A 26,187-nucleotide genomic window follows, 5' to 3' on the forward strand; every position below is an offset into this window, starting at 1 on the left:
TATGTATAGATGTAAATTTAGAAATAGTTACTATAATTTTAAGAGAAATTCAGGATATCTCACCATAGTACAGAAGACTGTGACCGATGACATAGGTACCTGCTCAGTCTGCTGTCTAGGTTGCTGTTGATGGGCAGCTTCAAGACCCCTGCTCTCCTTCCTTATGGTTCTTTATCTTTAAATTGGATTTGGTCCTTCAAATTGAGGATGCCTACAAAGAGAACTATCCTAAAGGAAATCAACCCTGACTGCTCATTGGAAGGACAGATACTGAAGCTGAAGTTTAAATATTTTGGCCACCTAATGTGAAGAGAAAACTCCCTGGAAAAGACCCTGATGCTGGGAAAGATTGAAGGCAAAAGGAGAAGGGGACAGCAGAGGATGAGATGGCTAGATAGCATCACCGATGCAATGAATATGAACTTGAGCACACTCCGGGAGAGAGCGCAGGACAGGAAGGCCTGGCGTGCTATGGTCCATGGGGTCACGAAGAGTTGGACACGACTGAACAACAACAACAACACAAAGAGAACTGTCCTCTGTCAGCACTTCAAATAGAGAAGTGTCCTTTGTAAAGCAGGACACCTGGCCTACTTTAGCTGGTCATTCCATTCACATTGGAAGTTAGACACTTTAGATCAGCCCTCCCAAACCTGGTGTTCTCCAACTGTGTTGGCTGACTGGGGCATGATGGGAATTGTAGTCCAACACAATATAGGGCATCAGATTGGAGAAGACTACCTTAGATTATAGAGACAGATGCACAAATGTCCAGAGCTGGTTTACACATTGATGAGTGGAGGCTTGAGGCTTGGCCTATTCATGCAGCAGAACAAGGAGGTAGAATGGATGGCACTCTGGCATGCTACAGGTAGAGATTTTTTTTTTTAATGCTCCTCCATGCAGAAACGGTCTGCAAGCTCTTTGTGGGTCAAAGTGACTTTTGCTGAGGCAAAGAAATGGCCTTTGTGAGACCTTGGCACCTGGGCTGAGAACAAGGATGGGAAAGGCATTGTTATTTGATAAGCGGCTGTGAAGGAAATCATCAGGCAGCACAGCAGATGGTGAAGCCATAACAAACTTTGTGGAGTTAGCATTGGTTCTGAGAAGATTCTGACATGGAATATGTTTATGAGTTAATGGGGGGGGGGAATGGAACACTTTATAGAGACAGTTGTTAAACTTTCCTTTAATAAAATGTGAATAAATAGGGAGAGTGGGAAAGTTCTGTGCCTACCTCTAAGCAACGTAGAAAGGTTCACTTCTGATCAATATGAGAAGTCCAGGATGGGAGATTAGGGGTGAAGAAGAAGAAAAGATTGCCAGACCCATTGGATTGGTTGCTATGAACTGTTTTGAAACTTAAGCTCTATTTAGGGATTACTTACTGGAGAGCCAGCACAGACACAGCTGCACGGTGGGGCCATGTGTTTAGTTCCACTCCCAAGGTTGTGTGGCTCTGGGAAGCCTTTGCATTGATGGGAGCTTCCCATGAGATACAGGATGCTGGACAATTGGGGGCTTTAGAATGAATATGACTCTAGAATGCTATGGCACTTGGAATGAGTTAGATTGATTTAAGTAGTTGGGGCTGGTGGGAGTTTAGGGTGATTGAATATAATGTGCAATACAGTGTGACTTCATTTGCTTAGTTCTTCATTGCCTGTGTTTTCTGTATCTTTATATCTAATTGTTTATTATTTTTATTTCTTTATTTCTTTATCCACTGTTTATCTGTGCATTTATAGTTTTCCTCTTATTTTTCTATGTAGTTATTCAGTCACATAATTATTTCTCTACTGTCCTTGTATTGAGCTTTGCATTTCAATAAACCATTTCTCCATGTCAGTCGCAATGTTAAGGTTGTGATCTTTATTACTGGCTCAGTGTTACCAATGGGATGTAATTGTGCAAAATGGGTGCAAAATTGGTGCATTGGCCAGGAAAGCTGACCAGTGGGGGACTACTAGCCATAAGACTAGTGACTCATGCACTTAAAAGGTAAAGGTAAAGGTGTCCCCAACCAGTCGTGTCCGACTCTAGGGTGCGGTGCTCATCCCCGTTTCCAAGCCGAAGAGCCAGCGCTGTCCAAAGATGCTTCCGTGGTCATGTGGCCGGCATGACTGAACACCGAGGTGCACGGAACGCTGTTACCTTTCCCGCCGAGGCGGTACCTATTTATCTACTTGCAGTTTCTTGCTTTTGAACTGCTAGGTTGGCAGAAGCTGGGACTGAAGACGGGAGCTCACTCGGTCACGCAGCACTCGGGTCTCGAACTGCTGACCTGCCGACCTTCCAGTCTGCAGTTTCTGGATGTTTGGGCCGGACATTCTTGTTCTTAAATTCTGGATGCTCTGAATATGTTTGGGCAGGACAAATAAATTGGCAAGAATTAGTGCTGTGTGGAATCCTGCCCCCTATTTTGGGGAACCTTTTCTCCCTCTGCAAAAGAGGTATTGTTTTTTTCTGCTTCTTTTGCAGGGAGGGGGAGAATTTCTGAAAATGTTCTCCTTGAGGAGTGAGACAGGGTTTCCACATACCTTTTAAAGTGTAGGCAATTCTTGAGTGGTCTTCTTTCATTTTTTTTTTTAAATATCCCCTGCACTTGCAGGAGCCCAAGACTCTTTTCCAGCTGGGAGTTCTTCCTGAATGCCTATTGGAGAGGGAGAGGTCACATGGTCTCCTGGGAGTTCTTCCTGAATGCCTATTGGAGAGGGAGAGGTCACATGGTCTCCTGGGAGTTCAGAAAAAATAACAACTGCCAGGCTAGAGAAGAGGGCTCCTGCAAGTGCAGGGGGTGTTTTTTAAAAAAAAAAAATAGGAAGAAGACCCCCTCAAGAATTGCCTACACTTAAAAAGACATGTGGAAACCCTGTCCCCTTCCCCAAGGAGAAAATTCTCTGAAATTCTCACCTCTCCCAGCCTCTTTCACCAGAGTTTTTGTCTCCCCCACCCCCAACAAAATGCTAAAAATGGAAGAATCAAAATTTTTGGCACAACAGTAGCAAGAGCCTCTGGAGATACGTACACCAAAGACTTAAACTGGTTTAAATACTTCATTTGCTGACCCACCAAGTGAAAAGCAGACCACTAGCCCTGTATGGTGCCCCACAAGGAGCATCATAGACTTTGTTTTTATTGTCCACTTGAGGCTGCAAAAATGGGGATGTTGTCAAGCAGGCCCCTATTGGGCAGGCCACTATACATGGCTGGTGTTCAGCTTTGTGGGTTGCATGTTGTGCAGGCCTAGCATAAGATAACCAAGCAAGCGGGCTGAAAAAGTAGTCTAAATAGCAAAAGAGGAAGATGTGACTTGGCTGAGAAGAAGCGATTCATTTTTATTTGTTTCCCTTACTAACGAGTATAATTATGAAATTATGCTGTGGCAGGAGTTTTTGAAGAGATGTAATGTGATTCATCCTAAAATGCAGATTAATCCCATCAATGGGACAAAAGAGACTATGCTGCAGTAAAACATCAATAGTATTTAATGCAATTCATCACAAGATTGGCTTCTGAATCAGATCAAAGTTCTGACAAGATGATAGGATAGGATGATTGCTAATCATATGATACATCATGGATGGGTCAAATGTGACTATACAGATCTGTTCTTTCTATTTATCAGCTCACTCCTGCATTTTCTGTTCCACATTATTAGCACTCATGTTGAAATTGTACGTGACATTCAAATAGTCAGGACCACTTATAGGAGAGATGAAACAGATGTAATTTTGTACATCACCAAATGAAGTTATCACCATTTTCAGCAACCAAGAAACACCTGTAAGACTAGATAATAAAGTGACTGTTATTTACCATTTTGGGTTTGTCTGATTTTTTTTTTTTTTTAAGAATCTCATTAGTCCTCTTTCTTCTCCTTTCCTTTTTCTCCTTTTTCTCTCTCTTCCTAACCACACAGTAATTCTCGTGCAACTTCCTTCATTTTGTTTCCAAACTCATGAGCTTTTGTCAGGATAATCCTTTACCAGGGTGACTCCAGAAGAGCTAGCTGGGTAGGAGAATGAAGGGGTGTCAAAGGCCATTTTTAGATGAGCAAGGATTCAATGCATATTATGTAGGGCTTTTACCTGGTTCACACATGAAACTAAGCCATGTTGTAGTTTGTTGAAATCTGCCTTGCCTGTTCACACATCATGACAGTCCTTGGGTTAAACAACCCATGGGCTGTCAGGGGTGAGTGGGAGAGAACGGACACACAGCCTGCAGCATGCCAGCCAGTTCTGCTTTTACTCAGCAACCCATGATTGAGTCCTTCATAGGTTGCTTAGTGCGATGTGCAGACCTGGACCACTGGGTTGTTTAGGGGCTAAATAACCCAACTGTTAATCCAAAACAAACCATGGGTTAACTGCTGGGTTGTCTAGCCCCTAAAAAACCCAGTGATCCAGGTTTGCGTGTTATGCTAAGCCTGATTAAAGGCAGCCGCCGGCATGATCACATCACTCAGGTGCGGAAGGAGTTGCACTGGTTACCAGTTGTTTTCCGGGGCAAAATTAAAGGTGTTGGTTTTTACCTTTAAAACCCTAAATGGTTCCGGCCCAGCCTATCTTAAGGAGCGCCTCCAGCAACACCAGACAGGCCACTCAACAAGATCAGCCTTGGATGGCCTTCTGTCTGTCCCATCAGCCAGGATAGCTAGGCTGGTGAGGATGAGGGAGAGGGCCTTCTCTGTGGTGGCCCCCACTCTGTGGAACTCCCTCCCTAGGGAACTCCGCCATGCCCCCTCTTTAATGAGCTTCCGCCACACATTAAAAATGTGGTTGTTCAGGCAGGCATTTGGGGTGGGTTAGGGTATTTTTAGAAATATGATGTTTTAAAGTAGAATTTTATTGTTTTAAAATTGTATTGGGTGACCGGCCAGATGGGTGATTAAGAAATTCAGTAAATAAATAAATACATATATACATACATATGAAGGAGCCGATCGTGTGCTGCTGAGTAAAAGTGGAAGTGGCAGGTGCACTGCAGGCAGTGCATCTGCTCTCTCCCACTTGTCCCTGACAGCCCATGGGTTGTTTAACCCATAGGCTGTTATGTCATGTGAACCAGATCATTGTGCCTGAACCCCTCCCCACAAACAAACCATGGTTTGTTTACCAGCTAGAAACCACAAATCTAAGCCATGGTTTGTCATTGGCTTACAAATTCTGGCTTGTTTAAACCATGGCTTGTTATGGTAACTGAACCCGAAACCATAGCTTATCCCTGACTTGTTTCTGCTGCTGTCCACCCTGAAACAGAAGCACCCAGAAAGACCAATCTAAAAATGAAACTGCTCAGGAGGCGAGAAAAATGGGTGGGAAGGAACAAGCCAGAAATAGGGAAAACAAAGTGGGGTTTGCTAGCTTGTCTGCAAAACAATTCATGGATAAAGCAACAAATCATAGTTAACATAAACCTTGGCTTAGCATTACGTGTGAATTCAGCCACTATGACTGAAAGTTAGGGGAGCAGGAAATGGTTTGACAGAGCAACTGCTGACTCTTCCTTCTCCTTGGAGTCATCCCTGTCACTCTCATTGTCATATAAAAAATGACAGTGTCATATCTCTGACTTCAGAAGAAACCTTCTAATTGCCTATTAGCTGATTAGGTAATTAACGAACTCTGCTGTGAGAAAATTACTAGTATTTCACAACAAAAAGTCTTGTGGCATCTTAAAGATGAACAAATTTGTAGTGATAGCTTTCATGGACTAGAGTCTACTCCATCAGAAGCATGAAGTGTTATCCTCAGTTAGGCTACCTCTCCATCCACCTACCTCTCCATCCATCCATCTGCCTACCTACATACATACAGGACTGAATCAGCCTTGTTCGCCCTGATGGATGGCCTTTATTGAGAGAGGGACAGGGGAGTGCAACCCTGTTAATTCTGTTTGATCTCTCATTGGGTTTTGATACCATCGACCATGGTATCCTCTTAGATCGACTACACGGGATGGGTATCAGAGGCACTGTGTCACAGTGGTTTTGGTCCTACCTGTAGGGCTGATTTCAGAGCATAACATCGGGTGACCATTCCTTGGCCCCTTGGCAATTGAGCTGTGGAGTTCTGCGAGGTACCAGCTTGTCTCCAATGTTATTTAAATCTATTTGAAACTGCTGGGAGCGGTCATTAGGGGATTTGGAGCCAAGTGCCATCAGTATGCTGATGACACACAGCTCTGTCTCCCTGTGACATCTGAATCAGGAGAGGCTGTGCAAGTCCTGGACCAGAGCCTGAACTCAGTAATGGGCTGGATGAGGGCCAATAAACTGAAGCTGAATCCTGGCAAGATGGAAGTCCTGTGGGTGAGTGGCTCCTGAGTCCAGGAGATAGGCTCACTGCCTGTTCTGGATGGGGTTGCACTCCCTCTGAAAGATCAGGTCTGTAGACTGTGGGTACTCCTAGATCCATCATTGTAGCTGGAGGCCCAAGTACTCATGGCGGCTCAGAGTGCCTTTTACCAGATTCAGCTGGTTTGCCAGCTATGGCCACTCCTGGACAGGGATAGCTTGGTGACAGTGGTACAGGTGCTGTACCACTGGATAACCTCAAGCCTGGATTACTGCAACACACTCTACCCATAAGGCTGCTCCTGAAGCTGGAGCTAGTGCAGAATGCAACAGCTTGGCTCTTGTTAGGATCTGCCCCTTTTCAGCATGTAACTTCTTTGCTGAGAGAACTGCACTGGCTGCCTATCTGCTACCAGGCCAGATTTAAGGTTTTACTAGGGTACAAAGCCTTAAACAACTTGGGACCAGGATACCTGAGAGAGCGTCTTCTCCGAACCTGCTCAGTCACTGAGGTCATCAGAAGGCTTGCTCCTGGTGGTCCAGCAAGGACCTGTTTGGAGTCACCAGGAGAAGAGCCTTCAGTGTGGTGACCCCCTTTCTTTGGAACTCCCTTCCCCTGGAGGTCAGGTAGGCACCAACACTGTGTTGTTTCTAGCGCCTCCTAAAAACAGCACTGTTCCAGGAGGCATTCCTTAATTGACCAGTCACGGTTGCTATTGGCATTCTGTTTTTTACGAAAGCATAATTTTAATATGGTGTTTTAATCTTTTTATTATTTTACTGTTTTATCTTTTCTGTTCACTGCTCCAAGATCTGTTTTAGATAAGGAGCGGTATACAAATATTGTAAATAAATAAATAATAAAAATACATGCATGATTATCGATGGAAAAGTGGCCAAATAGCAATGAAATGCGCCAACTACTGTCTGTGATCATTTCTATGCAAAGCTCAAGATAAGCAAAGTGAATATCCACAATAGCAGTAAGTGGTGATAACACAACAGTACCACTTTTGTTATGTTAATTAACACCTGTCGTGGGACAGGAAACCCATTTTCTCAAAGCAAGCATAAATGAATGGAATCAAACATTTTGTTTAGTTCTCATTCAGCTGGAGTCTCTCTTTGAAATTCCCCTGTTAGAAAATGGCATCTTTCAGGTCATCAGTAGAGTGTCCCAGGAGATCGAAATGTTCTCCCATTCTGAATGTTGCCATTTTCGATGTGTCCATGTATTCTTTTCCATAGAGATCAGCCTGTTTCTTCTATGTCAGCCTTCCCCAACCACTTACCCTCCGGATCTTTTCGATTTCAATACCCATCAGCCCCAGCTAGCATGGCCTGGTCAGGAATGCTGGGGGTGGTAGTCCAAGACATCTGGAAGGCACCAGGTTGTGGAAGACTGTCCTATATAAAAGGAAGAAAGGCACTGGTGGCATGCGGTAGCATATATCATGTTGGGGGATGAGGAGCTGAATAAGCCTTTGTTGTTGTGGCTGATGGTGCTAGGTCCTGCAGTAGTGTTGTTGCCTGAATGGATATGGGGACGCTGTTGGCATCTGGATTTATTGCAAGGCCTGGTCCTTGAGTAGGTAAGCATCTCTGTGATGTACCACTTGTCGCTGGAGAGTAGCTGTTTAAGATTAGGGAGGCTGTCTGTAAGCAAGGACAGAAGGACATAAGAAGAGTTCTACTTCAGACCAAACGTCTGTCTAGTCTAGCATCTTGTTTTCTGAAGTCATCAATGAGCTGTCTTCTAGAAGCTCAGTAGCAGAATCCTCTCCTGTTGGGGCATACTTTCTACCACCAAAAGTGTATCACAGAAAATTGAGTAACTAGTATCTATAAGCCCAGAGCATCTAGCCAGAGAAGAGGCTCCCCACTGTGTCTGTGCATTGCCTCTGCATTCATTGCCGTTTTCCAACCAGCTTCTTCTGGAGTTGGGAATTACCCTGTGCATCTCTGTATTAGGTGTGATTGGATTCTTTCATCACCTCTATTGAGAGATGCACCAGAATTAGTTGCTCTCTGAGGAGGATGACCCTTGGATCTCTGAATGAATCATTGCTGTTTTTGTCTTGACTCCTTTCAGTCATGCTCACAATAGTGACTCATGCAGAAATGCCATTCCTTTGAGGGCAGGAAATTCTCACCTTTTCACTTTCTAAGAGGTACAAGAGCCTCCCACTGTAATTCAGAAAAAAAAACACACACATGGTGGATATAGGTGTGTGGGAACCATTGGTTTTGTGAGTCGGGACAATGTGAAAAGCAGGTCACACTCATGGCTGATTGCTACTTAAGGGAACTGATCCAGTAGCTGGGGTGTCAGATTAAGGCTGGGGAGACCCAGGTTCAAATCCCCACTCAGCCATGAAAGTCACTGGCTGACTGTGGACCAATCTTTCAGTCTATCTACATCACAGGATTGTTGTGAGGATAGAATTGGGGTGAAGAGTCATGTATGCCACCTTGAACACCTTGGAAGAAAGGAAAGGTGGGCTATAAATGTAATATATTATATTACTATTATTATTATTATTATTGACAGTACAATCCTACTAAGCACACTTAGTAGGGAGAAAATTCCATTGTGCTCAATAGAACTTACTTCTGAGTAAACATGTTTAAGGTTTTTCTGTGAATTGGCCTGGCTGTTTGGAGAGCAGACAGGAAGAGATAGCAGGAAATAGAATACATTCTGAGATAGGCCACCCTTAGGCAAATAGTAATATTGCATGATCCACTAAAGATTAGGCCCTCCTCCTGTTATGCATTAGGGAATAGAAATTGTTATAATGGGGTTTCGAGTCCTGTATGGTATTTCGAGTTTCACCTGGGCTCAAAGAATGGATGATTCCACAAAGTCTTAGCTTTGTTCAGTGGAGAGGAACATGTGACCCTCCAGATGTCATGAACTCCAAATTCCATCAGCCCGAGCCAGCATGGCCAATGGCTTGGGATGATGGAAGCTGTAGACCAACAACATCTGGGGGACCATCGGCTCCTCACCTCTGGCTTAGTTACACTTCTGGTCCTTCCCCTGCTTCTTCCCCTTCTACACCCCTTGCTACCTATTGTGCTGACTTCATCAGGTTATGGTAGGGCAGGGCTGGAATGTCTATGTGATGCTCGTATCAAAGCATTATTGACGAACAGTGTGATCCTGGGCACGGTTACTCAAAAATAAATGCCTCTGAGTTCATGGAGACTTACCCTATAGGAAGAGTGTTTAAAAGTGGGGCCAAAGTTATATTTTCCATTAACATAAAAATAGTAAAATGAAATAGGTATCAGCGGGCAAAATTACTGGATGGATTCATGTTGGCGAGGAGGTGAATAATGCTGACAAGTATTGGTTTCTGGGAATATGAAGGTTGCAATCTCAGCAGGGGCCAGTAGTGAGTATCATATCACATATTTATTTGATTTATTCTCACTTTACCACATTTGTAACCCAACACCTTCCTCCAAGCAGCTCAGGGTATCATACACGGGGTTATCTCTGTTAAACCACACAGCAGCCCTGTAAGGTAGATCCAGATGACAGACAGTGACTCACTCTGGTTCATGCAAGTTATCTTCATAGCTGAATAGAACCCAAATATGGCTTTCACTCAGTGGGGAAAAGGTGGGGGTTGTTGTTTATAATAGATATGGCACTTGGCATATACAACACAGTACTTCAGAATCTTAGAGAGCAAACCTATGGTCCCTGGATGAGTATCCCAGGGATCATAGGATTGCTCTGATTCTCCCTTCTAAGGTTAAAGACAGTGCTCCAACCTTGGAAGGGGAGCTGGAGATCTGAGCCCTGCTCCATTGGAGGAGGGGGAAAGGGGGCGTTCTGGTGGGCAGGGATGGGAGGAAACCGTAGAGGCCAGGATACGAGTTAACCTGAGCCTCCTCCAGCCCCCTTCCCTTCCCTTCCCTTCCCTTCCCAAGCGCCCTTGCTCATTGGGCTAAAAAGCCTGTCTAGTGAAATCTGCAGGGCGGGAGGACAGGGAGGTAAAGATTGCCTCCACCACTCCTCCCACTCTGCATTGGCTGATTTGACACCTCCAAATTCGGGCGCTTCTGATCACCGAGGGCCCTTAATCACCTTAGCCCAAATCCTGTGAGGTAAGTTAATATAACCGGTATGGAGTGGTAGGGTTTTGAACAAAGGCCATAGGGATTTGGGCATAGCTGTTTTCAGATGTCACCTCCATGTTTAGACTGAACGTATGAAGGAAGGAGCAAGATCATGATCTACCTTCCATATTTATTTTTATTTACTTCTTTATTGCTTAGAATGATGAGTGGTTAACATTAAAACACATATATAAAGCAATATTAAAAACAATATACAATAATAAATAATTAAACCATTATAGCAAAGACAACAATAAACCAGGGCATAGTTCCTTATAGGCCAGGAAAAGCCTGTATAACCAAATGTGTTTTCAAGAAGCATTTGAAGCTTGCCAATTTCTGCCTCTTGAACCACATGGAAAATGTTCCAGTGGGTAGGTGCCATCAGTGAGAAGGCCTGCTTACATGTGGTTACCTGGTGACTTTGTATTGGCCATGGAACAACCAGTGAAGCCTCTTCTGAAGACCTCAGGGGGTGACTGGCTGTATATATAGGGGAAGGCGGTCTTTTGTTCAACAGAAGTTCTGAAAAGGGTTTCCATGCACATACTGCTGTGCACATGTAGGCTCTGCTATGGGAATGGAAACCCTGTTTAATCAGGTTTCCCAGTCATGTGGAGGAGTGTAGACACCTATAGCTGTATGCACGTAAGGACCCTTAGCTTCCACTGAACACATGGTAGTCAAGGGGCAGACAAGTGGGTGCAATCCCTACACCACCACCTCCTCCTCTTCTTCCTCCTCCAAGTGTTCAGGGGGAAGGTCTGAACAGGGTTCACATGTCTCCCAGAACTACGTCCCAGCACAGTACGTGATCACACCTGCTCCTTCAGTGGCACTAGAAATAATAGAAATGAAGAAGAAAAAGATGGGACAATGGCACAACACTGGTGGTCAAGTAATAGCTTAGGAAAGAATCTTTGAAGAGTTCTGACATTAGTTCAGGATATTAACTTTATATGGTGCCAGATACTTTTCTTTGCAGAGTTGGAATGTATTTTTATATAATTCGTTTATGAAACCAAGCAAGGAATAAATGCATGCCTATCCTTCTTTCACTATTTCATGCTTCCGATATGGTATTTGCTGACATTTCACACATAATGTGGTAGAAGGAAAACTTTCTGATCTAAATTATGTTTTCATGGGAAAATGGGGGGGTGATCTTGTGTGGACTGAGTTCACATCTGAGTTTGACGTACATTTCTTGTTTTCATTAAATAGTTTGAATCATCTTGTTTCTATGCTCTAGCTCTAAACTATATTGTGTATTACATTATACATACCCCCCAATATATATATATATATATAGAGAGAGAGAGAGAGAGAGAGAGAGAGAGAATGTCTTTATGAATGTTAGCCACTGGAAAGCCAGTGTGGTGTAGTGGCAAGAGTGTTGGACTAGGAGCTGGGAGATCTGGGTTCTAGTCCCCACTCGGCCATGGAAGCTCACTGGGTGACTTTGGGCCAGTCACAGACTCTCAGCCCAACCCACCTCACAGGGTTGTTGTTGTGAGGATAAAATGGAGAGGAGTGACTTAAGCAATATAACATAATCAAAAACCAAGGCAAGCAATTAAAGTAAAGCAGAGGTGACAGATGAACAATCCCAAAACAAGAACAACAACAAATTGTTATTAGCTGACCCTCTCCTGTGTTCCCTGCCAGATGTACCTCAGATGCGAGCAGGACATGCAGGTGGCCCTCTCCAGATGAACTTAGAGACTGGGCAACCTTATATGTTAGAAACTGGATCCTAAGCCATTTAAGGCTATAAAAGTGATAGCTAGCACTTTGAAATGAGCCTGGTAACATATGGGAACATATAGGTATCTGGTGCAATCCAAGGACTAGCCCATTCAGCGTTCTTGCTGCTAGTTGATGCTTCTGGACACTTTCCAAAGGCAGCTGACAGGAGCTGGGGAGCTTCTGGTTCAGGATGAATAATTCCTAAGGGATGAGGCTGAAGATGTTTTTGATCACCCAAATGAGAATGGGGTAGAAATAAGCCACAAGCATACATAGAACATTATAGTCAGTCAAAGATGTCAGAGGGAAAAATGCACATACTAGAGTCATCTGGAGAAGGACACAATTTATACGTGTTTCTATATTAATGGTAGAAGCCTCCAAGCCAAGATGGGAGTATGTAATTGGAATGCTTGGTTTTGAATGAGAACATACATACAGTGGGCATAATGGAAACCTGGTGGAATGGAGAGAACTAGTGAGATATAGTAATCTCTGAGTACAAACTCTACAGAAAGAAAAGGGTATAGTGTTGCTCTTATGTCAAAAGAAGGTATTGTATAATGTCAACCTAGAAACCTCAAACACAGCATACATCACAGAAACTTTATGGATGACAATACCAGGGCCCAAGAGTAATTTAGTAGTGGGTACATGTTATCACCATCCCCAAATGTTCAGGGTGATCTCTAGATGGAGAATGAAATCAAATGTGGTCGAAATTAGGGATGTACATCAGATTTGGCCAACGCCTGAGCCAAAGTGGGCCCCTTCAGACCATTTTGTTGTCTAGGTAAAGGGGGCTTCCTTTCGAAGTGACCAGAACGTCAGCTGGACCCTGCAGGAGGCTTTGTTTGCGCCTATCCTTCTGAAACTTTGCTGGTTTCTTGCCTGCAGTCACTTCTATTATGTCTGCTGTTTTCATACAAATTGCCCCCCAAAATATGAGGGAGGGAAGGGGTAGCAAATCATACACACCCCAAATGGGAGGACTCTCCTTCCTCATGAACCACTGTAGTTATCTGTCTGAAACTTTTCAGTTTTCTTACTTAGAGACACCTCTGTGTTGTTTGTCACTTTTTGAAGAATGGTCCACAAGGAAAATACGGGGATAAACACGTCTTCTTCTTTTTTGGATACCCTCAAAATGTAAAGGCTGTTCTTGCAAAAAATGTCCCATGCCTATTCATCTGAAACTTGGTGGGCTTAATCCCCTCAGAAGGGGCAACTATCCCTACACATTTTATCCAATTCTGCCAAGAAATTCCATTGGTAGTTTCCTAAATATTAGATAGGTAGGTAGGTAGATAGATAGATAGATAGATAGATAGAATGTGTGTGTGTGTGCGCGCACATTTGTATATGTGTATACATGTATATATATAGACACCCACATATAATATATACACACACACACAGACATAGCACAAAAACCACTGCTAGTTATAGCTATTTTTAGATTTCCCATGACAGCCAATCGGAGGCATGAAGCATTGGATTTCGAAATCTCAACATGGGCTCAGTACCCAAGCTGAAGTGGATGCCTCTGAATCAGTCCGAGCAGAATTGGGCCATTTTCCAAAGCACCGATTTGGGGCCCAAGTCGAATCTTGTGGTCAACGCACACTTCTAGTAGTATTGGTTGGCTTCATTTACCCTCATATGAACTGGATAAATGCATATTCATGTTCAGGCCACAACAAAGAAGTAAAATTTTCAGATACCGTAAATGACTGTGTCCTACAACAGTTGGTCATGGAACCAACCAGAGGGGAGGTGACCCTGGATTTAATCCTTATTGGTGCCCTAGTGCAAGATGTAAATGTCTACTTATTTATTTAAAAGTTTTATAAGCCACCTTTTTGGGTAAACCTTCCCAAGGCAGCAAGCAAGCAAACAGACAAAAAATAACATAAAACAAAAGCGTGTGCGCGCACACACACACACTACAATAATGATAAAAAATAAAAATATAATATCAAAACTGTTGTTGAACCAGTTGGAAACGGTGACCACAATGTAGCAAATTTCATTCATATGTAAGTAGGAAATTGCCAAAGTCCAACGCAGCCACTTTTGACTTGAAGAGAAAAAACTTCTAAAAAATGAGGGGATTGGTAAAAAGGAAGTAGAAAGGGAATGTCAAGAGGATCAAATCTCTCCAGAATGTGTGGAGTTAACTCAAAACTGCAATAATAGAAGCCCATCTTTCCACAAACTTTTTTTACCAGTCCTACCCAAAACCCAATATGTAATTAAAATTTAGGACATTTTATTCAGAAACTGTTGATTCAGAAACTATTGATATTGAACTATTCAGAAACCATGATTCTCATCTCCGCCCCCCCGCCCCTGTGTATCTATTTTGTGTTTTGTAATCTTCACTCATAGAATATCCAGTGTCTGCAACAGCTATTCTAAGGTCAGTGTTAACATTCTTGCTCTTGGGCTCCTTCACACTGAGCTTTTATCCTGCGATTGAGATTGCTCCTTCATGGAAGTTTGCGGGCTCTTTACATGACACCATGATCATTCAAGGCATCTCCTGCACTAACTGCCCTTTGTTCTGTTTTTAAATAGATTGCAGATAATGAGCTATCAAATTACCCTGTTGTGTTCTGCTTCCCTTTCCTGCATGAAAAGAGTAAAAGTGGCAAGCAGGAGGAGCAAGATCAATGAAAGACAATGGAAGACTCAGATACAGGGAGAAGGAGGGGGAAGGGGGTGGGGGAGAAGGGAGCACATGAAAAAGGGAGTCATTGTGACCCTGCATTTAAAACGGAAGCAGAAAACCCCGTTTTAGGATTTTAGGCTGGTGTAGAGATGCCCCTTGTCTGGCTGATTAAACAACTCACTAACATTTTCAAACCCTTTAACTTTCTGATGGGGTGATTTATCATTGTTAGCATGGAATTATAGCAGAATAGTAAAGATAAATAGGGGGGAGGAAAGTAAGTCTGGTGTCATACATACGCTGTTTGTCATGAATTAAGTCTCTAAGACAAACTCTCTGCATTTAGGAAGGGGGTCAAGACAGTCTTGTTAATTTGGCTTTTTAAGATTGCTATTATGGTTTATAAGGTTGCTTTAATGTCTTACTACTTCTTTGTTTATGATTTCTGTTTTATGAATTTTTCTAAACTGTCTTGGTTGGTTCGAGAAAGGCAGTGTAAAAATGCAGTAAGTAAATATTGACATGTTTGTGGTTGTTGTTGTTTTTTAAGGTCAAAAGATATGCTATGGTGATTCAACACATCCCTGCTACAAGATAGCCTATTTCCAAGACGTGTCCAGGCGTGTGGGTTTCCAGGAGGCTCGCCATGCCTGTGAAATGGATGACGGGGTACTCCTAAGCCTTGAAAGTGAAACAGAGCAGAAGCTAATAGAAAGTATGTTGCAGAATCTCACAAAATCAGGCGCTGGAATTTCTGATGGGGATTTCTGGATTGGGCTATGGAGAAACGGTGAGGGACAAACTACGTCAAGTGCCTGCCCAGACCTTTACAAATGGACAGATGAAAGCAGTTCCCTCTTCAGGTAAATGTTTGTGAGGTTTTACTCAAAGGCATCTGCTGAAAACCAAAGGGATTCGGGGCCAGAATTAGCAGTAAGCAGATATAAGGCCTGATATATTAAGGGCCTCAAAATCCCTCAAGACAAAACAGAACTTGTGCAAAAATAATAATAAATGCATTATGTATTAATAATAAATACATGGATATTCTATAAATAAAAGTTTAATAAATAAATATCTGCTAGTGAGATGCCCACTAGTAAATGTTTTCTATGTTGTGTCATGGTCCAGAATTCTGAACCCTCATCCTCAGAGGATCCCCAACCCTTTGTCCTCTGAATAAGAGGCTCCAGAGTTAATGGTTCAGGGAGAGGACTTGCCACAGGAAGGCATTATGAGGCTTCCACTTCCCCAAGACTGAGTTTTCCAGAAAGACCACAGGGGCCAGCTCCCTTGTATCGAGAGGTCACATTCTTTCTTCAGACTGTGAGGACTCAGGCCACAGCCAGTCCCATGTCATCACAGCCCGAGATTGCTGAAACAGGCCAGGACCCTTTAACAAAGTCTCAGTCAGTGTGGAGGTGGGGCCAACGCCTTAAAAGCAGCCAAACTCTTATGAAGCCCGAGTCTTGCTTTGCTCCTTATTGGAACAACGTACAGACAGCCCTGTCTGGCTTCCCAGCCTGGCACCGCTCGGAACTTTCCGTTGTGCAGATCTCTTTCCATCTTGCTTCCCTGAGAAACCTGACCTAATCAAACCTGACCTGCTCAAGATCTGATCCATAGCAGATCCCTGCAGCCCAGGCTACAGCACAGGGTATTGACAGAACCCATGGCCTGAGATGGTACAGGTCGTAACTGAGTGGGTAGAAAAATGTGAGTCTGCACCTTCTCTCCTCTTCTGATTGTATCCTGCCTTTGTTCCATTGGCCTCAGTTTCATCTTTCTTCCTCTTCCTCTCTTTCCCTTTCCCTTGGGATCTTCTGTCTACAGAGCCCTGCAGTCTTCCTCTTTTCCCTTATTCATCTGTAGCCCATCCTTGTTGCTGTGTTGGTGAGATGCCCATCAAATGGTGGAAATATTTCTTTTGAGGGAAGCAGTGTGCATGGAAACATGACCTAGGGATGAGTTACCCACTGTGAAATGAGCAGCACTTGCTTTTGTCGCTCCCACTCCCCAACCTTGGAGAACGTGTCCCTGCTTTCCCATGTCCTGCACTGTTGCACAGTAGCATTTCCAAATAGTACCTGTATGGACTGTTGTCACCTCTGCATGCCTTCTTTCATTCTGTGTGTTTTTTTTTAATTAAAAAATCTTTATTGACGTTTTCAGTAAAAAGCTAACAACTAAAATAAATAGGAACAATAAAACAAAATGGTAACAACTAAAATAAATAGGAACAACAAAACAATAAATACAAATTTAAATTCAGTGACTCGGTAATCAGACTGCGTACAAGGTTTCAAGCAAAGGTCTTCTCCATCCTGCTACCTGCTGCCTTTTAACAAAGCTGACGAGAACTGAACCTGAGATCTTCTGTATGGAAGGCATTGTTCTACTGGGCCCCCAAACTCATTATTTCACCCAAAGGCTAGGCATCTACAAGAGATGGAACACCATTTGGATGCCCGGGTGGCTCTCAATAATTTCATCCCTGGATGAGGAAACTCATAGTCATTCTGCTCTGTTCAGAAGTTATGCCAGAACAACTGAAGCTTTAATGGCCTCTAGAACTGCTGTTCTGATGATTCAAGGCATAATCTTTTGCCTAGTCATTCATTGCTCCTTTGTGCCTGATCCCAATGACAACAGAGAACTAGCTTCTTACTTGAGAATCTCCCTTCTCCCATTGAATCTGGGCACCACTCTAACTGGGACTACAAGAAATTATCTATATTGCACTTCTCTTTCTCAAGGCAGTTACATTAGAAGAGCCAGGGAGGATAGGAAAGAATCAGGTGCACATTTTTTGTTTGTTTATTTCAAAGCTGGGGCTGCATTTTTTTTCTGTACGTTGAGGTTTGTTTAGGATGAATATGGGAATGAGTATTTGCTCATTCTTAAAAAATTAAATGCTATTCTTGTCATGGGAAAATCTGACAGAAGCGCTTGCTCCTAGCTCAGCCTCAGATTTTTGGGTACTCTGGATTTTACTGTGTGACTGAAGGAATTATTCAGATTGGAGTCAGTAGAACAGAAAAGACTCCCAAGTTAACAATCCTGTTCGCTAATATTTTTTGTTGTTGTATTCATACATTGTAATAGAAATTGGTATACAGATGAACCTTCCTGCGGGAGTGAAGCTTGTGTTGTGATGTATCATCAACCAACTGCAAATCCTGGTTTGGGAGGGCCTTATCTTTACCAATGGAATGATGACAGATGCAACATGAAGCACAATTTTATCTGCAAGTTTGAACCAGGTGGGGAATGCTGAAGCCAGGCTTCATATGTAATGCATGATTTCTGTTTTATTGTTCCAAAATACATGGGTTGTCAGTGACATCTTAACAATTCTTTCCAGAGGGAGAACAATTCTTAACCATTCTTGGAATTCAAAACCAAAGAGGAATCCTGTACAATCCACCAGTAATAATTGTTTGCTTACACTCATCAGTAAGTCAGCCGGTGGAAGGAGGGTGGGATAAAAATATAATAATGGTGTGATCATATACATGCGTACTTGCAAGTAAATCCCATTGAGATCAATGGGGCTTACTCCCAAATAACTGGGAATAGAATTTCAACCCTAGTTAAGTAGCTTTTAGGTGTAGGACCTTTTGACATCTTAAGTCCAACATCCCATCTCATGAAACACAATTGTTCACTTGTGGTTTAGTTTAAAGTACACAGATTTTTTTTTTTTATTAAAACCGAACATTGCCTATCTTTCTATCCAGGGTGACACATACAAAATAATGTAAATGATTTTTTTTCATTGTTGACTGATTGATTTAACAGATGACATCCTAGAGAAAGAATTAGGAGACAGAGAAGATCCACATTTTGGTAAGAAACTTTTGGATTGAGTTGCAATGGTAAAGCAATATAATCTGATTAATCATTTTGAAAGTCAAAACAATCCTATAGATTAGAAAACCAGACTACTGGTGGAACAGATGAATGATGAGTCCGGTAGAGAGTAATATCTACAATGTATGTTTTTATAGGCATATGGAATGGATATGTTTCAAAATATTGCAGTTTGTAACTCCTATTCCAGATGTGATCGCAACATTACAGTAAAGTCCGGTAGACAAATTTATCACCCACACTTATTCCCTTTTAAAAAATGATTAGGTGTGGAGTCTTTGTTTTCCTTTCAAAGTAGAATAATGTGAGCAGATGCTGCAGCTCAAAAAATAGATTTCATGTTGTTAAAATATGTAATTGCTTTCTCAGAAGTCCAAGCAACTGTGCCAGCAGGGAAGCCGCAAGATTCAAGCAAGCCAGAAGATCATTTTCCGGTGGTTGTTACTGAAACTGGTGGTAATTGATATATATGATTCTAATATATGAATAATATTTAAGCATAAAACATAGAACATGTAGACATGCAGTGACCATTTTAAAAACGCTTTCAGGGAAGCTTTTCTGCCATTAACAATCTTCTCATTGAAGCTTTGATGGAAGTCCAGGATTCCCCGAATTACAGCTTGAAAATCAAAACCAACAAAGTCCTTAAGGTTAGGTACCTCTTGTCTCATAGGATTTCATGGACTCAGAGCCCACTTTATCACATATGTGAACAACTGGCATAAGACAGCCGTAGTTGTGCTTGGCAGTGTTTAATGCAGAGGTGGACAACTTGTGGCTCTCGAGAGGTTTTGGCCTACAACTCCCTTGATCGCTCTGCATTGGCTATGCTGGCTAGGGCTGATGGGAGTTGTAGGCTAAAACAACTGGAGGACCACACGTTGTCCACCCCTGGTTTAATGAGTGCACAATGAGAGAATTTACATATACCATTTTAATGAGATGGAAATGGAACCTCCAATTTCAAACAAAAGATGTTAATGAAATCTTTTTTCTTGTAGGTTTAATTCCCAATCTAATTTATGTTGTTATACCAACTATACCACTGCTGTTGTTGATATTAGTGGCTTTTGGGACTTGCTGTTTCCAGATGTTGCATAAAAGGTAAATATTGTGCTTGGACAGGCATGAAACCTTCGATCTTAAGTTCATGTACTGTGGAATGTATACATCCATTAGTCACTTGTTCATATTCAGGTCCATTCCACATGCAATGCAAGGCCATTCACATTTGAACTGTAGCTTTATCACGGTATAGTGCAATGTACTATACTAACAGAAGAACACATTAAATAATCACCCACAAATTAAAGATATAATGTGGTTTTCAGTAATATTAGCGTGTTTACACAGTAAACATGCCCCATGTCCTAAATAAATTAATGTTACTTTTATGCTAGTGCAAAGATTTTCTTACTTCTGTATATTAACACTGCTAGAAAAGCGGCACCTCAGCCTAATACCTAAACAGGAAGGGAAGGCTCCACAATATAAAAAGGGATGTGTTATCTATCCTGCTTCCACACACATATACATATTTCTTTTCAAAAGTCTACTTAAAAGGAGTCAAGATCCAAGGCACTCAATGACTAACCCTCCTTTGAAGATATGGCTAGTTTCGGTTATCAAAAGGAGCATTGGCAAAGGCTGTTTCCCAGGGCTGGATCTGTTGACATCCCTTAATATTTGCTCTTGGAATATTGTGGTCACTGCTTCCTCTGTACAGCAAGTGGGGATGATCATGTGGGCATTGCAGGTATTGCCGTCCACACAGAAAGAGGAAAAAAATCAGGGTAGAACTCAAGGTGATCCCATGTTGAGTTCCTCTTCCACTTGCCCAGTCTCCATAATGCTTGATTGGACTGACATGTGTCATATCCCCATTTCCTTGACCCAGTCAGCAGTAGCCCATGATGTGGAGCTGGGGTGAAAAAACACAGGCATGTCTGACTCAAAGTTACAAGGAGGGGAAGAAGTTGACACAGGGCTGCCATTTCAGCAGCAGCCTCATGTCAAGCACAATATCTAGTTCTGCTCAAAGGGAGGAGTTCTCTTGCTGTATTGTTCTTTGCTCTTGTAGGGAGTAAAACATCTGATGGTAGCACTGAAAGCCAAAGCGAGGGATGAGAAGTGTCCAGGTAGACACACCTCACAAAGCCAAGCATTTCTCCTGTGCTTTAGGCAAACCAACTACAGCTCATTCATGCTTAGTGGCTTTCCCTTTCCTTTCTTCTAGGGAAGCAAGGAGAGACTGCTTGAATGACTCATCTCCATTATCATCTGAATGCCTTGCAGAACATTTAGATTCTAACTTGGTATATTTCTCAGTTTCTAAGATTGCGAGCTACAGTTCCTGAAAACTTCCCCAAATCACCCAGAGCTCTCCTCTGAGAGTTTGCACAGGGAGAGAATCTCCTTGCCTGGTATCAGTTGGTTTCTTTCCATGTGAAGGCCTTGAAGTTACAACAATCTGTATAAGCTCTGGAGCTACAGTTCAAACTGCACAGTGGTGTTGCTGTTTAAAGGTTGCTTGGCACAATGTGGGTGAGGTCAGTTGAGCTTTTCTTCATCAAAAGCCAACAAAAAGGGAACTCCACGAAGAATGCCAAACAGCCAAAAGCAAAGGGGTAGATGAAAAGGATGTTTAATTCAGTGAAAAAAAACCCCATTTTTTTCCATTGACTTAAACATCCTTTTTGTCGAACCTTTTGCTCTTTGCTATTGTTCATCACCCAATTGTTGCCAACCTCACCCCACACATCCTGGGTGGGTAGCAATTGCATGGGAAGAACCCACACATTTGTCTGGCCATGTGATGCTGGGTTTTTAAAAGTGACAACAGTGCCTTGGAATGAAGCCATGGAAAAGCAGCTCCCACACTGCTGATGCTGGGCCTCCATCTTAGCTGTGACATACATTTACATCACAGAGCTGGTTTCCAAGTATAGGACAGTTAGTGGTGGAATGAGGAATCAAAGCCACTATTTTTTTTGAAGGCCATGAATGGTATCTTACTTAGTGTGTTCCAAATGTAATGGCTATTAGCTTACCACTGGGGACCTTTGCATTAATTCCAATAAGCTTTGGATCATGTTATGAATGAATAAATGCAATGGAGGTTCACGGGTAAATAGAGTTAAATAGAGAAGGCACATGCCAGTCAGAATTAGGCACTTTATCAAGTCCAGTGTGGCAGTTAAGTATATACTTAATTTTGCTGGATAATTCAATGTAAATAGTATAATTAGCAAAATCGCCAGTTCCCTCAAGCATGTATTAATCTATTCAAGACTTTTTAACCTCCTCCCTCCACCCCACCTTATGCTAGTGGCTCAGGGTAAGCCTTATTAAGCAAGTAGAATTGACATGCCAACTACAGTCATTGCTCAAGAGTCCTCCATTATTTAACATGGTGGCATTCTTTTCCCATAGGCTTAAATATTAGTAGGATCTAGTTCAGAGGAATAAAGTCTAACTTAGTGCAGGGATGAGTAACTTCCTCAAGCTACCAAGTGCTCTCCCCAGAAACTGCACAGGGAATCTCTTCATCTGGTATCAGTTGGTTTATTTCCATGTGAAGGCCTTGAAGCTACAACAGCCTGTATACTGTAAGCTCGGGAGATGCAGTTCAAACTGCACTGTAATGCTGCTGTAATCTTTAAAGGCACAATGTGGGTGAGGTCGGTTGGGATATTCTTCATCACCCGATTGGCACCAACTTCACCCCATACATCCTGGATGGGTAGCAATTACATGGGAAAGATCCACTCATTTGTCTTGTTTTGGCCTACAACTTCCATCATCCCTCACCATTGGCTATGCTGGCTAGGAGTTGTAGGTGAATACATCTGGAAGGCCACATGTTGCCCACCCCTGCCTTAGTGTAATGGCTCACTGAGTCTAAGGACTTTTCTAGATGAGACATTTATCATGCAATTGCCTTGTCTCATTCATGGAATTTTACTGGGGTACCAGACATGGTTGTTTTCAATATGTAGCGCCCCCCCCATGTTTTCCTACTGCTTCTTCCATCTTTTTTTCTTTCCACAAAAAGTGTTAGGGGAGAAAAGACAGAATGGCTACTCAATGTGTTTTGATTGGTAGAGGTAGGAACCCTCCATCTAGAAGCACCCCATATCATTAGTTGTCAAGGGTGGGCACCTTGAAGGTTGACCTTGAAGGTTACATAGATGGACCATGAAGGTCTATGAGACAGCACTGCCCTAATATGTTTGTGATATTCGTCTTTACCAGTGTTCCTCTCAGGAAATATATCCACTTAAGTCTAAGACCAGTTTTCAGCTACATCATGCACCATCTTTTTATGGAAGACCAAATGAGGAAGCATCAGACAATCCTGAAGACCGTTACAGTTGTTTGTTGTGTACCATCCATCTTTCACTGCATCTTTAATTGAATGTATGAAAAGAATAGATGTGCTGTAAATAAGTATATACAGACATGCATACATAGAGTTGTGTTTTCAATTTTCCAGTAAAGGAAGAACAAAAACCAGTCCGGACCAGTCTACACTATGGATTTCTAAGAACCCAAGGAAAGACAGTAGCATGGAGGTATAGAGATATGACTGAAAAGAAAGCAGGAATGACACTTTTACATTCAGGATCTATTTTAATGTCATGTCAGATATTAGCTTGGAATGGCTTGAAGTTGAAATTGCAACGGATCAGCAAAATGAACTGGAAGCTCCCCCTTGAGGCAATTGCTCAGATCATTTTATATGCAATGTTTGATTTTTAATTCAGTAGCAAAACATGGCACTCTAAAAAAAGAGAAAAGAATGCATTTATTTTGCTAAGGAAAATGACTCCACTACAGATAGTAATGTGATGGACAGAGCATTTGGAATATATAGGAAAATGTCTACTGTATGTGTCAGTTCTAGAACAATTGTTTCTAGTTTAATTATTACCTTTTTCTTGTTAGTTTCTCATACATTGTACTGTTTCCCATTAATGGATGTACTGTAAATTCAGTTAATATAAATTTACAGTGTAACAGAATAATTTATCTTTGCATAAAAATTTTATAAAATATTGATTGTAAGATTATTTCTTTGCCATAGGAAGTGATTTAACGGTTGCGCTAACTTCGCTCCACGTTAGTAAAGACATCTGACAAGGCCGCGCTATTCGTCTGCAATGATAAGCATCAGAAACATGGGGAAACCAAGCGATGCACTGTAATGAGTGTACTTTGCTAGCAAGTGAGTGCATTTTGATGATATGCTTGTCCAGAGTCAACATGAATCATTCTGCCCATGGCAAATTAATTTAATGTCATTCAGTTCACTAAAAACTAACTGAGCAGGTAGGGAATGCAAAGAAGGCTAGTTTCAAATAACGAGATTCTAAGAACTATGTTGACTGCATGAAAAGAAATGAACTGCCTGACCCTGTGACTGAGAAGGCAAAAATCCACAGGGTCTACTTTCAAGGGGGCAAGCACTGGCACAAGAGGGCTGTTTGTCTTCTTGCTGTGGTGCGTTACTTGATTCCTGCACTGTGAAGGGGAAGACACTCTTGGTGCGGTATAGATTCTATGCCATTGATCCTTACAAAATCCTGAGCAGCTTAACTGGGCCATACATGGACTGTGGTTGCTCAGGGCTGGGGGATAATGAAACTGAGAAGAGGCTTCTAACAGCTCTTCATGCGATATAACCCTCCACGCCACACACACACACACACACACACAACTACTGCAGTGGGTTCCAGTGGTCTAACACTAGTGGAGACTGCTGGGTACATCCTTGAAATAAAGAAGAAAGTGACGAGATTTTGGTTGTTTGCTCTGTTTGATATTCAGCAATGGATGGTTTTGGCCAACTTGCCCAGCACAGGAACATAGCTGAGCAGCAGAAACCTCTACTTGTATCTCAGCAGGTTCAGGATTGAGATTTGCAGCAATTTAAGGCTGATTCTCACATCTTGGGTACATTCTCACACATATGCATCATTTGCTATCTCACCATTCAGTTATTTGCAGGTGGACGTGGGAATGAATTTATTGAAAAGTATTGTATTCAAGCCAGGTTACGAAAGCACTGCCTGTGGGATTTCATCTGCGGTGGTTGCTTCATCACATTGTAGCAATTAAGAGATGAATAGAAAAGGCATATGTAAACTTTAAGAAACAAGGTCCAAATACACTCTGGGAAATACACATTTCCATGCCTAGACACAGGGTGGTTAGGTCAGCCTTGGGCCTCTGTTCCTCATTTGTACAATGAGAATAATTCCCTACCTCACAGAGACATGTGGATATTTATGGCATAAGGATAGGAAATAGCATTGCTCAGTACTTAATATTAGTATTATATTAGCAGTGTGGTATAGAAATCTCTGTATGTGTTATTACCTTTCACCATTGTACTTTTTGATGATTTGTAATAACATTTATTTGAATTCCATCTTGACTTTATTTCATTTATCTTAAAAATAGAAATGTCTTGACCACATTGTCATGATATAGTTGGTCTAAAATGAGGGCACAGTGTGTGTAGGTGTGTGCATGCATGTGGTGGGCTCAGTGCAACACCCGCAGCATAGTGAGTTGTCTTGCCCCACTGGAACAACATCTTGCCCATGTTCAGTAATTTTATACTTCTCAGGTGACCAGTTCAAGGTGTTGGTACTTGTGTACACAGCCCTAAGTGACTTAGGACTCAAGTACATAAAAGTGCCTCCCCCAGTAACCACCAGTCCATGCTTTAGTATTGTCCAGGAAGGCCCTGCTCATGATCCCACCAGTGGGCATGGCCTGTGGTGTGGTGACTTGAGATAGGGCCTTTTCAGCTGTGGCACCCCGATAATGGAACTCCCTCCCTAGGGAAGTGTGATTGTTCCCTTACGTTGTTGTGTTTTGGACAGCAACTAAAAACACATTTGTTCACCTGGGTTTTGGAGATGTAACTTTGCCCTGGGATCGTGCTGCTTTAAACGTGTGTGTGTGTGTGTGTGTTCTGCAATTTTTTTTAGTTTTATGGTTGATGTTTTATTATGAATAAATGATGGTTGATGTTCCAATTATTTATAAATAATGCATTTTTATTATGTTGGACCCTGGCCTGAAGAAGGGCAGTATATAAATAAAAGTAATTATTATAATAGAACTCCAGAAGTCACACTTCTGAAGTATTAATGTGCTAATTGCTGTGGTAACTATATGTGGTACATCAGATAGTTCTGTTCCTCAGCCTCCTTTTTTTTTTTTTTTGCAGTGGGATTTGCATGGGTTTCATGAACATAAGTAAATTAAATTAATAACTGAGGTTACCCATCATGACCAGTTATATTTTTTTAATTTGAATCAGAGGCAGAATTTAAAGGATATAACTATTTGTTTATATTTGTTCCTAATAAGTGAAAACAACCTTCACAGTAGCTACTCCTAAGAGAGAGACAGATGTTTTAAAAAGATCTCAATAGTC

General features: G+C 42.1%; 1 protein-coding gene across 4 annotated transcripts in view; it reads left to right on the forward strand.

Annotated features, from left to right (window-relative positions):
- Nucleotides 1–23,785, forward strand: part of CHODL (chondrolectin) — a 42,543-nt gene extending 18,758 nt beyond the window's left edge. Inside the window, exons 2-9 of one of the 4 annotated variants that reach the window (XR_014788821.1) lie at nucleotides 15,409–15,721; nucleotides 17,964–18,121; nucleotides 18,660–18,707; nucleotides 19,101–19,187; nucleotides 19,320–19,384; nucleotides 19,736–19,838; nucleotides 20,971–21,049; nucleotides 23,230–23,785. Coding sequence is in view for 3 of the 4 variants with exons in the window: in XM_084841705.1 (XP_084697831.1) it covers nucleotides 15,409–15,721; nucleotides 17,964–18,121; nucleotides 18,660–18,707; nucleotides 19,101–19,187; nucleotides 19,736–19,838; nucleotides 23,230–23,314 (794 nt within the window). In the remaining variant the exon portion in view is untranslated. The remainder of the gene's footprint in view (nucleotides 1–15,408; nucleotides 15,722–17,963; nucleotides 18,122–18,659; nucleotides 18,708–19,100; nucleotides 19,188–19,319; nucleotides 19,385–19,735; nucleotides 19,839–20,970; nucleotides 21,050–23,229) is intronic. The other 3 variants (XM_084841707.1, XM_084841705.1, XM_084841708.1) reach the window with 3 other exon arrangements.
- Nucleotides 23,786–26,187: the final 2,402 nt, after the last annotated feature.

This window comes from Heloderma suspectum, chromosome 3 (assembly GCF_057233095.1).
Source record: "Heloderma suspectum isolate Gila_16-S chromosome 3, 16-S_ref, whole genome shotgun sequence".
NCBI lineage: Eukaryota > Metazoa > Chordata > Lepidosauria > Squamata > Helodermatidae > Heloderma > Heloderma suspectum.